Source organism: Zosterops lateralis, assembly GCF_965231275.1.
Source record: "Zosterops lateralis genome assembly, chromosome: 9".
In the NCBI taxonomy this organism is placed as follows: Eukaryota; Metazoa; Chordata; class Aves; order Passeriformes; family Zosteropidae; genus Zosterops; species Zosterops lateralis.
Genome location: NC_139769.1, coordinates 25,052,700 through 25,064,726, shown reverse-complemented (window position 1 = coordinate 25,064,726; position 12,027 = coordinate 25,052,700). Strand labels below are relative to the sequence as shown.

Sequence of the window (12,027 nt, the reverse complement as noted above, 5' to 3'; positions counted from 1 at the left end):
AATGTACTATATATGTAGGACAGCTCCATTTTGTTGATTTTTGGTATCAAAAAGTCCTTTTATGTAACTGATTTAATGTCATATAACCGAGTGCCTCAGAGACCTCTCCCATAAAGGTACAGATCATTCCAAGCAATCCATCCAGGAGAGGGCACTGATGCTGAAAGGATTTAAGTCGGTATTGTTTTAACACAGACATCACCCTGAGCTTTGTCCTCCCTCCCAGCAGTTCACAGGACTCTGGAGGAGTAAAAGCCCGTTAGACATCTGCTGGCTGCACACTGGCATGGAAGGATGTGAGTGCATGGGGCACAAACCACAGGGTTGATAAGAGATCGCTTCTAGGAAGCACAGGGAGTATTTTTAGCCATGTCAAAGTAAAACACTGTGACAAGTATGGGGCAGCTATCGCTGGGACACCTCACTGCTGCTGCTGCCAGCCTGGCGCTGTTACGAGAACCCCTGATAAGAACACACCCACTGTGGCTCCAGATTTTGGCTCGGGCAGGAATTGCTATTACAGTGTTTGCTTTGGAAACTCACTTCCAGCACAGCTGCATTCAGAGGCTGCTGAGCCACAGGCTCACTCCACAAAGGGCAGTTCTGCTCCCATTTCCCTCCTCCTTCCCTTGTTCCTGCTTCTACACTTCCACGGGCTAAACCCTCCCCCCCTTGGGCCAGCTCCAACAGCACAGAACAGGTTTTCTAATCCTTCCATGGAATCCCAGAATGGTTTGTGTTGGGAGGGACCTTGACACCCATCCAGTGCCACCCTCTGCCACGGGCAGGGACACCTTCCATAATCCCATGTTGCTCCAAGCCCTGTCCAGCCTGGCCTTGGACACTTCCAGGGATCCAGGAGCAGCCACAGCTTCTCTGGGCACCCTGTGCCAGGGCCTCCCCACTCTCACAAGGAAGGATTTCTCCCTTAGAAATTTTTGTCTTTTTTTATATTAAACCAATTTTTTGCTCATTCAGCAGGATCCACTGGATCACTGCCATCCCAAATGAGTGACACCTGGGACAAGGATGCAGCAGGAACACTGGAATAAAGCAGGAGGAGAGGAGCAGGGGAACAGAGTGCTGCTGAGTGGCACAGATCATCTCATTCACAGTTTGCACGATGTATTTTGAGGATTCTCTTTGAACCAACATTAGTGATATACACCAGTTTAAGACCTAAATATCCCAAATTGTCAACTTCTCCCTCCATTCATACTAATGAAAAGGAGAAGAGTACAAACCCCACCCCCTACCCCAAACTGCACTATAAGTAAGAAAGCTAGACACACCTATCATTTCTTGTAGGAAATAGTAACAACTCGAATGTTATGTGCTTATCTAGAGTAACTTCCAGCAGGGAAGTCATTATATGAGACAGTGTATATCAGAGAAGATGGTGTATATATAAGATATACATAAAATTCAGTGCTACTTACCACAATGTGTTGATAAGGATCTATGATAGACATTTTTGCCTTAATTTATTCAAAGCAACTGCCAAGTATCTATTTCAATCCCACACAGGAGAGGCTTCCCCTTTTTTCAGAGCAGAGTTCAGTATGAAAGGTCCTTTAACTAATAAATAAAAAAGAAGATATAATTAAAATTCATCTCTAACTTTTAAAATATATTTTACAGAGCAAATCAGTTCCTACTCTTTAGGAAGGTTCCCACAATTCATTTGTTTAGAAGAATTTATTTTCCCTTAAGCTATGGAGATACAGATATTTACCTGCCTGAGCTGGAGAAATGTCTCGTACTTATTTCCTCTACTTCAGGGTAAGAGCGGGAATCAAGTGTCTTAAATTCCAGTCATCCCAGTGTTTCTTGCAGCTCTGCAGATAAACAAAAGAAGAGAGGAATTATATTTATCCCCTAAATATATTGCAGTATTTATGCTTCCACACATTACACTCCTAGTTAGGACTGTGGGCTCTGCTGGAGCAGCAATACTGCCCTCTGTAACTCCAGGAAGGGAATTCCAGCTGGAGCTGTATGCAACTTCCCAGCCAACCCCAGATGCCTGGGGATATTCCAGAGGTTTGGAAGGGCAAATTGCAAACCAGGACTTCATGGCTCTTCAACAGGCTCTCCATAGGCCACTGCTTTCTGAGCACTCTGGACGATCAGGGGCCACCAGAGGCCCTCAAAGTCAGAACTGTTTTCAACCATCAAAGTAACAGAGGTTATTCCTTTCTGCATCTCTAAAAAACCCTGGGAACTCCTGGACAGGATCAGTTCTCACATCCAGCTGGACCATGGTCAGACCTGAACCATCAGCAGAAATTTCAAAGTGAAAAGAAGTGAAGCACCATGTGGGGTTTGGTCTCAAGGGAATGCTTCCTAATGCTCAATCTTGAAATGGCAGGATAAGCCCTAAACGATGATTTATGTCACTCCCAAACCTTTGCTCCTGAGCAACCACATGAAGGCACGACAATAAAAAAAATAGTTTCATTACAATCACTAGAACATTATAATGTCCTTTCTTTAATCACTGAATCATTAAGGCTGGATAAGCCCTCCAAGATCATCAAGTCCAACCATTAATCCAGCACTGCCCGGTCCATCACTAAACCATGTCCCAATATCCCACACATTTTCTGAATGCTTCCAGAGACAGCGATTCCATCACTTCCCTGTTCATGCCTGATCACCCTTTCCTGTCAGCCCTAACAATAGTTTGAGGCTGGGAATCACCCTGGGTTTATTTAATCATTTTTATCTGAGGAAATGTGAATAAGAAAGACTTCAACATCGGAGAAGCATGGTAAACGTGCCCAGCTGTATCATTTCCGGAGGAACTGCTGCCATGTTGGAAGGCAATCCAGGAAAGGGAACAGCAGGAGCTACCCAATCACCATAATGGAGAGAAAATTTGTAAAACCAGAAAATACTCATTTCTCCCAAGTGCACAGCCAACTACCATGCTCACTTTGAGAGGATCCATAAAACCAAGCCAAGGATACTGCTCTGTCTGGGGAAATAAGAGAACAGGTTAGACCCAGGGCGAAAAGCCTGGTTCGAGTTAATGTCCTGCATCCTAAAGGCAGAGTTCCAGTTCCCCAGATGATCCCTTAATGGTTCAGACATGAGATCATGCTCTCTCCCCCTACAACCCCCCGCCTCATTTGTTTCAACATCTGCAGGAAGCGCGTCCCTGGTGCTGCAGACAACAGCCTCTTTGGCTGCAGGGCCAGGACGAGTCCCCAAGCGCCATCTGCCCCCATGCTGGATGAGGCAAGGATCATGCAGATAGACAAAAATGCAACCACGTCATCAACAACTTCATCCCAACACCCGCGCAGAGCGCAGGCCACGGGCAGGGCCCTCAGCAGGGACAGCAGGGCCAGGAGCAGGAGACCTCACACACAAACCCCGGGATCCCACGCGGCTCCAGCCACCAGCACTGCACACCTCAGCTCTGCCCGTGCCATGTTACTCCAAATGGGAGCTCCTGGCTTGCTGTGCTAATCAGAGTCTCTCAGGATGTGATAAACACAGGCAGTTACCCAAGAACAGGCTCCAGTGCCATTTCAGGGGCCCAGGGCTGGCAGAGGGGCAGATGTCCATGCTCTTCCCAGAGCCAGCAGGACACCTCAAGAGAAAGCAGATGTTTAAGTGACTTGAATACTTAATCCCTTACAGTGGATTTAATTCAAATCAATTAATTACACCACACCCTCTGGAAGCTCGCACTACATTACCCATGGAGTTTGGGTAAAGCACACAAAGAGATTTCTAGAGCTAAAAATCGTAGTGTGGCAGAGGAGCCAAATACAGCACTAGCAGGAAATCCTGATTGCACTCATCAAGAGCCATGAAGAAAGTCTTCAAGAATGTTTACTGCAAACATCTGCAGCAAATAAAGCTGTGATCCCAAAATTATCTTGCTTAACACTTCCCCTACACACGGGCCATCCCACAGAGCCTAATGGAAAAGTTTTCATGGAATCACAGAATATCCTGAGTGGGAAGGGACCCCCAAGGATCATCCAGTCTGATCCCTGGCCTTTCCCAGACACCCCAACAATCCCACCCTGGGAGCATTGTCCAAACACTCCTGGAGCTTTGGCAGCCTTGGGGCTGTACCCTTGCCCTGGGCAGTGCCAGCACCCTCTGGAGAAGAACCTTTTCCTGGTATCCAGGAAAACCCTCCTCTGCCCAGCTCCAGCCATTCCCTGGGTGCTGTCCCTGGTCACAGGGAACAGAGACTGGAGCTGCCCTCAGGAGGAGCTGCAGCTCCCAGTGAGCTCTGCCCTCAGCCTCCTCTTCCCCAGGCTGATCCTAACTAATTCAGGGCTGTGTCACAAGCACACACAAAGTCCTGCACTTGAGCTGGAGCTGGTGAGCCCCACCCCTGGCAGATGCAGGGGAAGCAGCGCCTCTGAACACATCTTCAAGGACACTGATATTACCAACACAGATTGTTTTGTTTCCCTGATATCTGCTGGTATCACACCATCTGTGACTGTGCTGTTTGCTGGGGCTGACAGCATTCCTTCCTAAAGGAAAAGCACCTCACAGGCAGCACCACCAACATTAACTAAGCTGGCCAGACCGTGTAACTGTATATTATAGGTAATCAGAGAAGAAATTAAGTTAACTGAAGAACAGAGGATTGTGTGGAGACCTTCCAGCAGCCTTTCAGGATATGAAAGGGCCAAGGAAGCCAGAGGGGGACTCTGCATCAGAAACTGTAGTGACAGGACAAGGGGGAATGGCTTTGAGCTGACTGAGGGGAAATTTCAGTTCGACATACAGGAGATATTCTTTCATCTGAGGGTGGTAGGGCCATGGAACAGAGTGCCCAGAGAAGCTGCAGCTGCCCCTGGATTCCTGGAAATGTCCAAGGCCAGGCTGGACAGGGCTTGGAGCAACCTGGGAAAGTATCCCTCCCCAGGGCAGGGAAGGGCATTAAGGTCCCTTCCAACCCAAATCATTCCATGACCCTCTGAGTCTCATTGTTTCATTGCTCACTGTCCAAGTTTACAAATTACACAGCAAACGAGCCACAGTTTAGCCTGACTGTGTCATGGAGAGCCAGCCTTTCCCTAAGTGCATAAATCTCACTTTCACCCAAAAGTGAACTCTACTTCTGTTATGGCATCTTTCAGAAACATCTGAAAGAATGTTTAATTGCTAGGCACACTTTCAGACACCATCAGTACCAAGCTCTCAGTGGATAGCTCAATCACTCCTTGAGTCAAGAGTCTTCTGTGATCTCAGCTCATACTTGATGTGACAGACTGAAGTGGAGAAGGGATTATTGTCTTGGAAGACCAACAATAACAGAGTAATTCATAAAAAGAAGCTACACACACACACACATACATGAACAGAGATTATTACGGGAACACTTTCATTCTCAGTACATTCCTGTAGATAATTTAGTTGTACAGGATATGTCAAAAAATAAGAAGAATAATGAGATTTTTCCCATGCTGAGCACAAGCTTACTCTGGAGTTAGTCTCACCATGTGGAAAAGCTCGAAAATGAGTAAACACAACACAATATAAATATCATCACCAGAATACATCCTCTCAAATGTGAGAAAAATCATTAGAGGGAGGTTGTTTATATCAAGCTGTCCAATTCTTCTTAAAAAATCAAAGACACAAATGATTTTTAAGATAATAAGCATGACTCACCAGCACAGTCATTAACTTCCAATCTATCAGGAGAAGAATAAGGGGTAGAGAATAACCAAGTAATGACTCAGGCTTTTTGTATGAATGTCACCCTCCATTTCTATCAAATCAGGTTACAGCATATTATTTGGTTAGATTGATCCTGTGATTGTATAACAGAAATAACAAATACTCTGTTTCTACATGACTTTGCCTAGCATCCTGGAAAATCACTGTAATGTTATTTCTTAATTTAGGGCTTCCCACACAAGGAAGGATTACCTCTGACTCCATGTAGAGCACCCATCACTCCACTTCCACCACAAATGGAAAAGTAGATGGTCTGCTGATGTGCCAAATAGACCCATGGGCCAAGGCCAAAGGGATGAGGGTCAACAAGGACAAGTGCTGGGTCCTGGCCGTGGGTCACCCCAACCCCCTGAAGCTCCAGGCTGAGGGGAAGAGTGGCTGGAAAGCTGGAAGAGGCCCTGGAGGTGTTGGGGACAGAACTTAAAAATGAGCCCAGGTGTGCCCAGGTGGACCAGGGGGCTCCTGGGATGTCCCAGCCCTGGTGTGGCCACAGGCCCAGGGCAGTGGCTGTGTCCTGTGCTGGCCCTGCTGAGGGACTTCAGGTGCTGTGTCCAGTTCTGGGCCCTCATGGCCAGACAGACCTCGAGGGGCTGGAGCAGGTCTGGGGAAGGGAACAGAGCTGGGGAAGGGTCTGGAGCACCAGGAGAGGCTGAGGGAGCTGGGAAAGGGGCCCAGCCTGGAGAAAAGGAGGCTCAGGGGGGACCTTGTGGCTCTGCACAACTCCCTGACAGGAGGGGACAGCCAGGGGGGTCGGGCTCTGCTCCAGGGAACAGGGACAGGAGGAGAGGGAACGGCCTCAGGCTGTGAGGTTGGACATCAGGAGCCAAGATGTCAGACATCGGGACAGACTGCCCATAGTGGAGGCCCCATCCCTGGAGATGTCCAAGGATCAGTCACAGGCCTTTTCCAATCCCAATGATTCTGTAGTTCTATGACTGCTCTCCCCATGCCTTGCTAAGGAAGCATGGGTGGGAGGAAGAATTCCGAGCAGAAGGGCAAAAAAGTTCAACCTTTGTGCTGCATTTTTGGAGGACACTGTGGGGTGAAGCTTATCAAGGAAGTTGACACAGTGTAGCTATACAGGAGATTTTAAGATTTGACTTCCTGCTATAGCGGAGGTAATAGATGAAAAGATAGTGAATCTTTTTTTAAAGATGACCTGTCGGCCTATAAGCAATTACTGAAAGTCTAGGTGACACAGCAACCATGGAAGCAGGGCTGACAACACTCTAGCAGGGCTGAAACTCTGGAAAAGTCCCAACAGTCAGCACCAGTGTAAAGTTTCACCTTTTCTAGTGCTGAAGACTACTTTAGAGGCCAAAAGTGAGGAAGAAATTGCAAAATTATGAGGCCACACTCCATGTTACAGGAGGCAAGGCTCGGTGAGTCAGAGGCATCAGACACGTTCCTTTACTAAACTTGAATTAGGCTGGATTCCAAACATCCTTCCTATCTTACATTCTGCAAGGAATGGCTTCCCCAACAGGAATATTCAAGAAGGAATATTCAATATTCATGCCAGGAGCACCTCTGCCTGAATACCCGTACCTGTGTCACACTGGCCATGGAAGTTCCCTGGACTGAAAACGCAGCCACGTGCTGTAGTTTCCCCGCAGAGAGCATCTGCAGGTCTGAGGAAGAGGCAACTGATTCAGGGCACGATGGTTTATGTTACAATTATCCTGCTTACGCAAAGGAGACTTAACAAGAACCACTCGCTGCAACAGCCCGTGAGGTTATGAGAAAACCCCAGGTCACCATATGTGAACTCACTGTATGGCGAATTCACGAGGGATTTCAAAGTGGAACTAAGTAAATTCAAAGTAAGGAGTTCATTTATTCAAGGAACAAAAGAGCCCTTGAGTTAATACCTTTAAATAACTGTTCCTCAACATCATGTTTTACTTCAACTGAAATTGCACTGGAAATAAAAAACAGTCTTGAGAGGGAACAACAAACTCAGCTGAGAGATGCCAAGAATACACTTTAAAAATGGCAACAATCACTATCCTTTGGTACAGAAATCAAAGCCACAAGGCAGTGAGTTTAGATGTCAGAGTCTCAAAACTGGTCAGAAAACCTCAGGCAGCTGACCAGTAATTCCCACTGTGTGGGTCAGGCTTATGTGGGAAGCAGCTCACTTGTTTTCCAGCAAGAAAGCCAAGAAACAAAGAGGAATGTGAAAAATCTGATGGAAGTTCCATGAAAAAGAATTAGGATCTAGACCTAAAACTATCAGAAGTCACTGATACATGCATTACACAAGTCCACCTATTATTTGTGTCATTTCACGATCATCTCCGCAGGTAGTTTACTATGAGCACAGTAAAATTAGGAAAAACAGATGGGAAAATGCCCAACATTTCTATACAGTAGGAATCTGGAACCTAGTTATTCCACAAATAAACTTTCCATCGTATCATCCTGGGATGATGTGGGTTGCAAGGGACCTTGAAGCTCATCCAGTGCCACCTCCTGCTATGGGCAGGAACACCTTCCACTAGCCCAGATTGCTCCAAGCCCCATCCAATCTGGCCTTGGACACTTCCAGGGATGTTTGACATTATTTGTTTAAGGGTATTGACATTATTTGTTTAAGGGTATTGGAGCCAGCTTAAGGCTCACTTTTGAATTTCGAGATATTGGGTGTCCCAAGTACCCAGAGCCAGGCTTTCTGAAATGGAAAAACTCACTGCCAGTGGCAGCTTCCAAAGTCTTGCCAGGAATGCAAACACTTATGCAAGAGCTCCTAAAATTAAGTGATAGACATCTCAACTGCAACACCTGACTGAGCAGAGCTTTTTATTGACTATATTCCTTTAAAGCTCATGTGAAGGGGGCAAAGGAAGGAAAAAAACCTCCCCTGCATTTCCTTCTTACCTGGAACATTGGCAAAACTTTCCACTTGCTCTTCTGTGGTCGAGAGGTGCTGCCTGCCAAAACCTCAGGATCGCCCTTCCAGATGCCTCACTGGTACCGTGGAAAGAACTGTTGCTGCATGATTTAGAACTCAAGAACCAGCCTCCAAAAAATCTCATTCCAAATCCATCCCTGTCCCCTGGGGACAGCACTGAGCTCAGCCAACTCTAAGTATTTCTGGGCCAACGCCTTTTAAAGATTCTATTAAAATCATGAGGGTTTGTTTTCTACCTATCTTTAACTTATCCATGCCTTCATTCCCCTTCTTTTGCTTTCCTGTGGTAAAGTAGGAATGGTTGAAAAACAAAAACTCTAGGGAAAACATTAGAATAAGCTTGCATTTAAGTATTTATGGGGTTTTAGGGGAAGAATCCAACATGCAAAGGTGCCTGATGCACTCAGGCTTCAACTGCTGCTGGCAGTCCTTCTGCACTGCAGTTATACAGTGGTTTCACACAAAAACTCAACAAAAACAGCTAAAAATGGAATGAGCTGGTAAAATTTAACAGCTAGCTTCTGGTCAGGTAATGCATGTAAAACAAATTTAGCTGAACATAAGGTCAGTATTTGCTTTCAATATATTCTTCATTCTTTTTCAGTTCAATTGGTGTCAATTTTGGGGATTTTCTGGCATTTTGGCACAGGCTGTAGCCCCAGGCAGGCTGCTGGCACTGCCAGGCTGGAGGAAGGACTGCACACACAAGGTGTGTTTTGTCATCTCCCGCTCGTCATGTCTGCACAATGTGACTCAACTTTCTGGTTTGGGGCTCCTCACTCCAAACACGAGCTCTGGTCACTGTCTGCAGCCAAGGGGACAATTGTGCAGCACTTCCTTTGGTCTCTGGTCACAGCGCTTAAAGCATGACAAAGTTGGAGTGACTCAAGGAAATCTGTCTGGACTTTCTAGTAAAAGTAGTCATGAACAAACTTCTGACGCTAACATTTTTCAGCCTCTTTAAATGCTGAGAGGAAAATTTATATGGAAATATTTCATGGCTATTGACAAGTTGGAGTCTGAGTAAGTAACATAAATATATGTTTTACACACAGACACAGACATAGACATGCCCGACACATACATTATATTTTTGAGAGGAGAAATTAAGTACTTCCATAGCAGTGAACTTTGTCTCGTATCCAAGCCTTGGCTGCTGAACAAAGCCAGACCTGGAGCAAGCCCCACCTGGCTCCACACAGCCAGGCCTGGCCAAGCAGACCTTCAGCCCTGGATCTGAGCTGTTACACAGAATCCCAGACTGGTCAGGGTTGGAATGGGCCTTAAAGACCATCTCATTCCACCCACAGGAATGCCACTCACTATCCCAGGCTGCTCCAAGCCCCACTGGTCTTGGATGTTTCCAGGGATGGGGCAGCCACAACCTCTCAGGAGCAAGAGGCTCCTGAGCTGCCAGCTTGTGTTTGAAGGCAAACTCATCCTGGCAAAGCATTTACACAGCAGGTTTGATTTTCAAGAAGACTTGGCTGGGCTCTCCTCCACCCTCCTGTCCTACTGGAAAGGGTGAGCAGTGGCACCTTCCTGCTCAAAGACCACACTGGGACAGGCATCTCACTGCCCCTGCCTGAGCTCCTTCCTCTTTCTGTGCCGTGGCACTCACAACTTCCCCAAGTTCTCTGTTCCCTGGGCAGCTCTGCCAGCCCTGCCCTGCCAACAAGGCCCTGCTCCTGCTTTTTTCCAAAAGCTTCCGTTTTCTGCCCCACCATTTCAGACAGATTCAGAGTGCCAACAGTGAAAACACCGAGCTGTGGCATGAGCTGCAGTGCCACCCCTGCTGATTTAGGAAGAAAGCTTTGAATCAGGTGCCACTTCATTTTTAGATAACAGTTATCCACACAGACACACAGCCAAGCCCTAAGAGGATGAAGGGAAGGACTGAAGCCACTATAAACAAATGTCCAACATTGCCAACTAAGGCTTTGGAGATGGATTAAAACTGAAAGTAACATCTTTATACAGTTCTTGGAAAGTTTTCTCCATCATAAGCAAAAAAAAAAAAAATTCTCTTTACTGTGATGTGATTCTACCAGTATCAGGAGGTTTATTCCATCAGTGGTTACACAAAGCAGAAAAACCCCACACAAGTAACAAAACCCATAAAAACACAGCAACTTAAACATGGCCTTCAGGAATGGGATACAATAACTCTCAGTCACTAAGGAACCACAAACAATGACTTCAAAAGTAAAAGGACAGCAGTCAAAAAGAGGGAGAAACCCCAAATTTACATATCCCCTTGTTAAAAGAGCTTTGCAAAATCTGGGACACAAGGGGGACTTTCATGCTCCTCTCTGAGGCACAGAGGATTGGTTCAGGAAACTTAAATGAACTATGACTAGTCTCTTACCAAACTACCTAAGCTTCTAATTTAACTATTTCTTAAGACACCAAGGGCTTACTACCTCCTCTGCCAACTCAAACTCTCTCTCAGCATGGATGAGTTGGCTCTGTGGTGAAAGGGAAATGACTGACACGTTACAGGGCAGAGATTACATAGTGCAGGTGCCTGAGCACTTTTCAAGAAGGCTTTTCATGAAGAAAATGTCAATTTCTCAAAGCACAAAGTTGTTATAAGAGAACTAGATCAGTTTAAATAAAACTCTTTGGGGGAGAGTTTAACTCCACTTATACTCTAAACTTAAATGAAAACAGCCACTAAGTGGCCAGGAAAGGTCACTCAGCTGGGGAAGAACCTTGCCCTGCCCACACCATTCCTTTCAGATGGTGATTGTGACTCAGATCTGACTTAATGCCTAGAAGAAGCTATTTAATTTCACAGAATCATAGAAGGTTTGAAGTGACCTTAAAGCTCATCCAGTGCCATCCTGTGCCATGGGCAGGGACACCTTCCACTACTCCAGGTGGCTCTAAGCCCTGTTCAACCCAGCCTTGGACACTTCCAGGGATGGGGCAGCCACAGCTTCCCAGGACACCCTGTGCCAGGGCCTTCCCACCCTCACAGGGAAGGATTTCTTCCTAATATCCAATATAATTTTCTCTATATCAAAAACACCCTTATAAAAATGCAACCTTCATTCTACAGGCCACAAGGGAGTTGAAGAGCTCACTGAATAGCACACTGAGTTAATGAATTTGGGATTCTTGGAAAAAGGAATTTAAGTATAAAAAGCAAATAACACTTGGAAGCTGACTGTAATCACTCACTAAGAAAGCCTGTGTGGACATGTGGAAAATGCCAGAGAAATGCAAGATGTTGGCAGGCTTTGCCATTAGCAAAGAGGTGGTTCTCATTACCATCAGCACAGGCTTCACAGCAGCTCCCTACGGGAACTTTACAGTGCCTGGGAACAGCAGAGAGTCTGAGAGTATCATCAGTGAAACAAACACACACACTCATAAAGATACTC

At 46.1% G+C, this 12,027-nt stretch overlaps 1 protein-coding gene across 4 annotated transcripts in view; it reads right to left on the bottom strand.

Annotated features, from left to right (window-relative positions):
• PLA2G4A (phospholipase A2 group IVA) overlaps positions 1-12,027 on the bottom strand; it is a 70,081-nt gene that overhangs the window by 52,497 nt on the left and 5,557 nt on the right. For 2 of the 4 annotated variants that reach the window (XM_083868125.1, XM_083868126.1), the window contains exons 2-3: positions 1,736-1,838; positions 1,440-1,578 (exon numbers count right to left, since the gene is read on the bottom strand). In XM_083868125.1, coding sequence (XP_083724251.1) covers positions 1,440-1,472 — 33 coding nt within the window. In that variant the 5' untranslated portion in view covers positions 1,473-1,578; positions 1,736-1,838. Of the gene's footprint in view, positions 1-1,439; positions 1,579-1,735; positions 1,839-8,604; positions 8,624-12,027 lie in introns of those variants that run through there. The other 2 variants (XM_083868127.1, XM_083868128.1) reach the window with 2 other exon arrangements.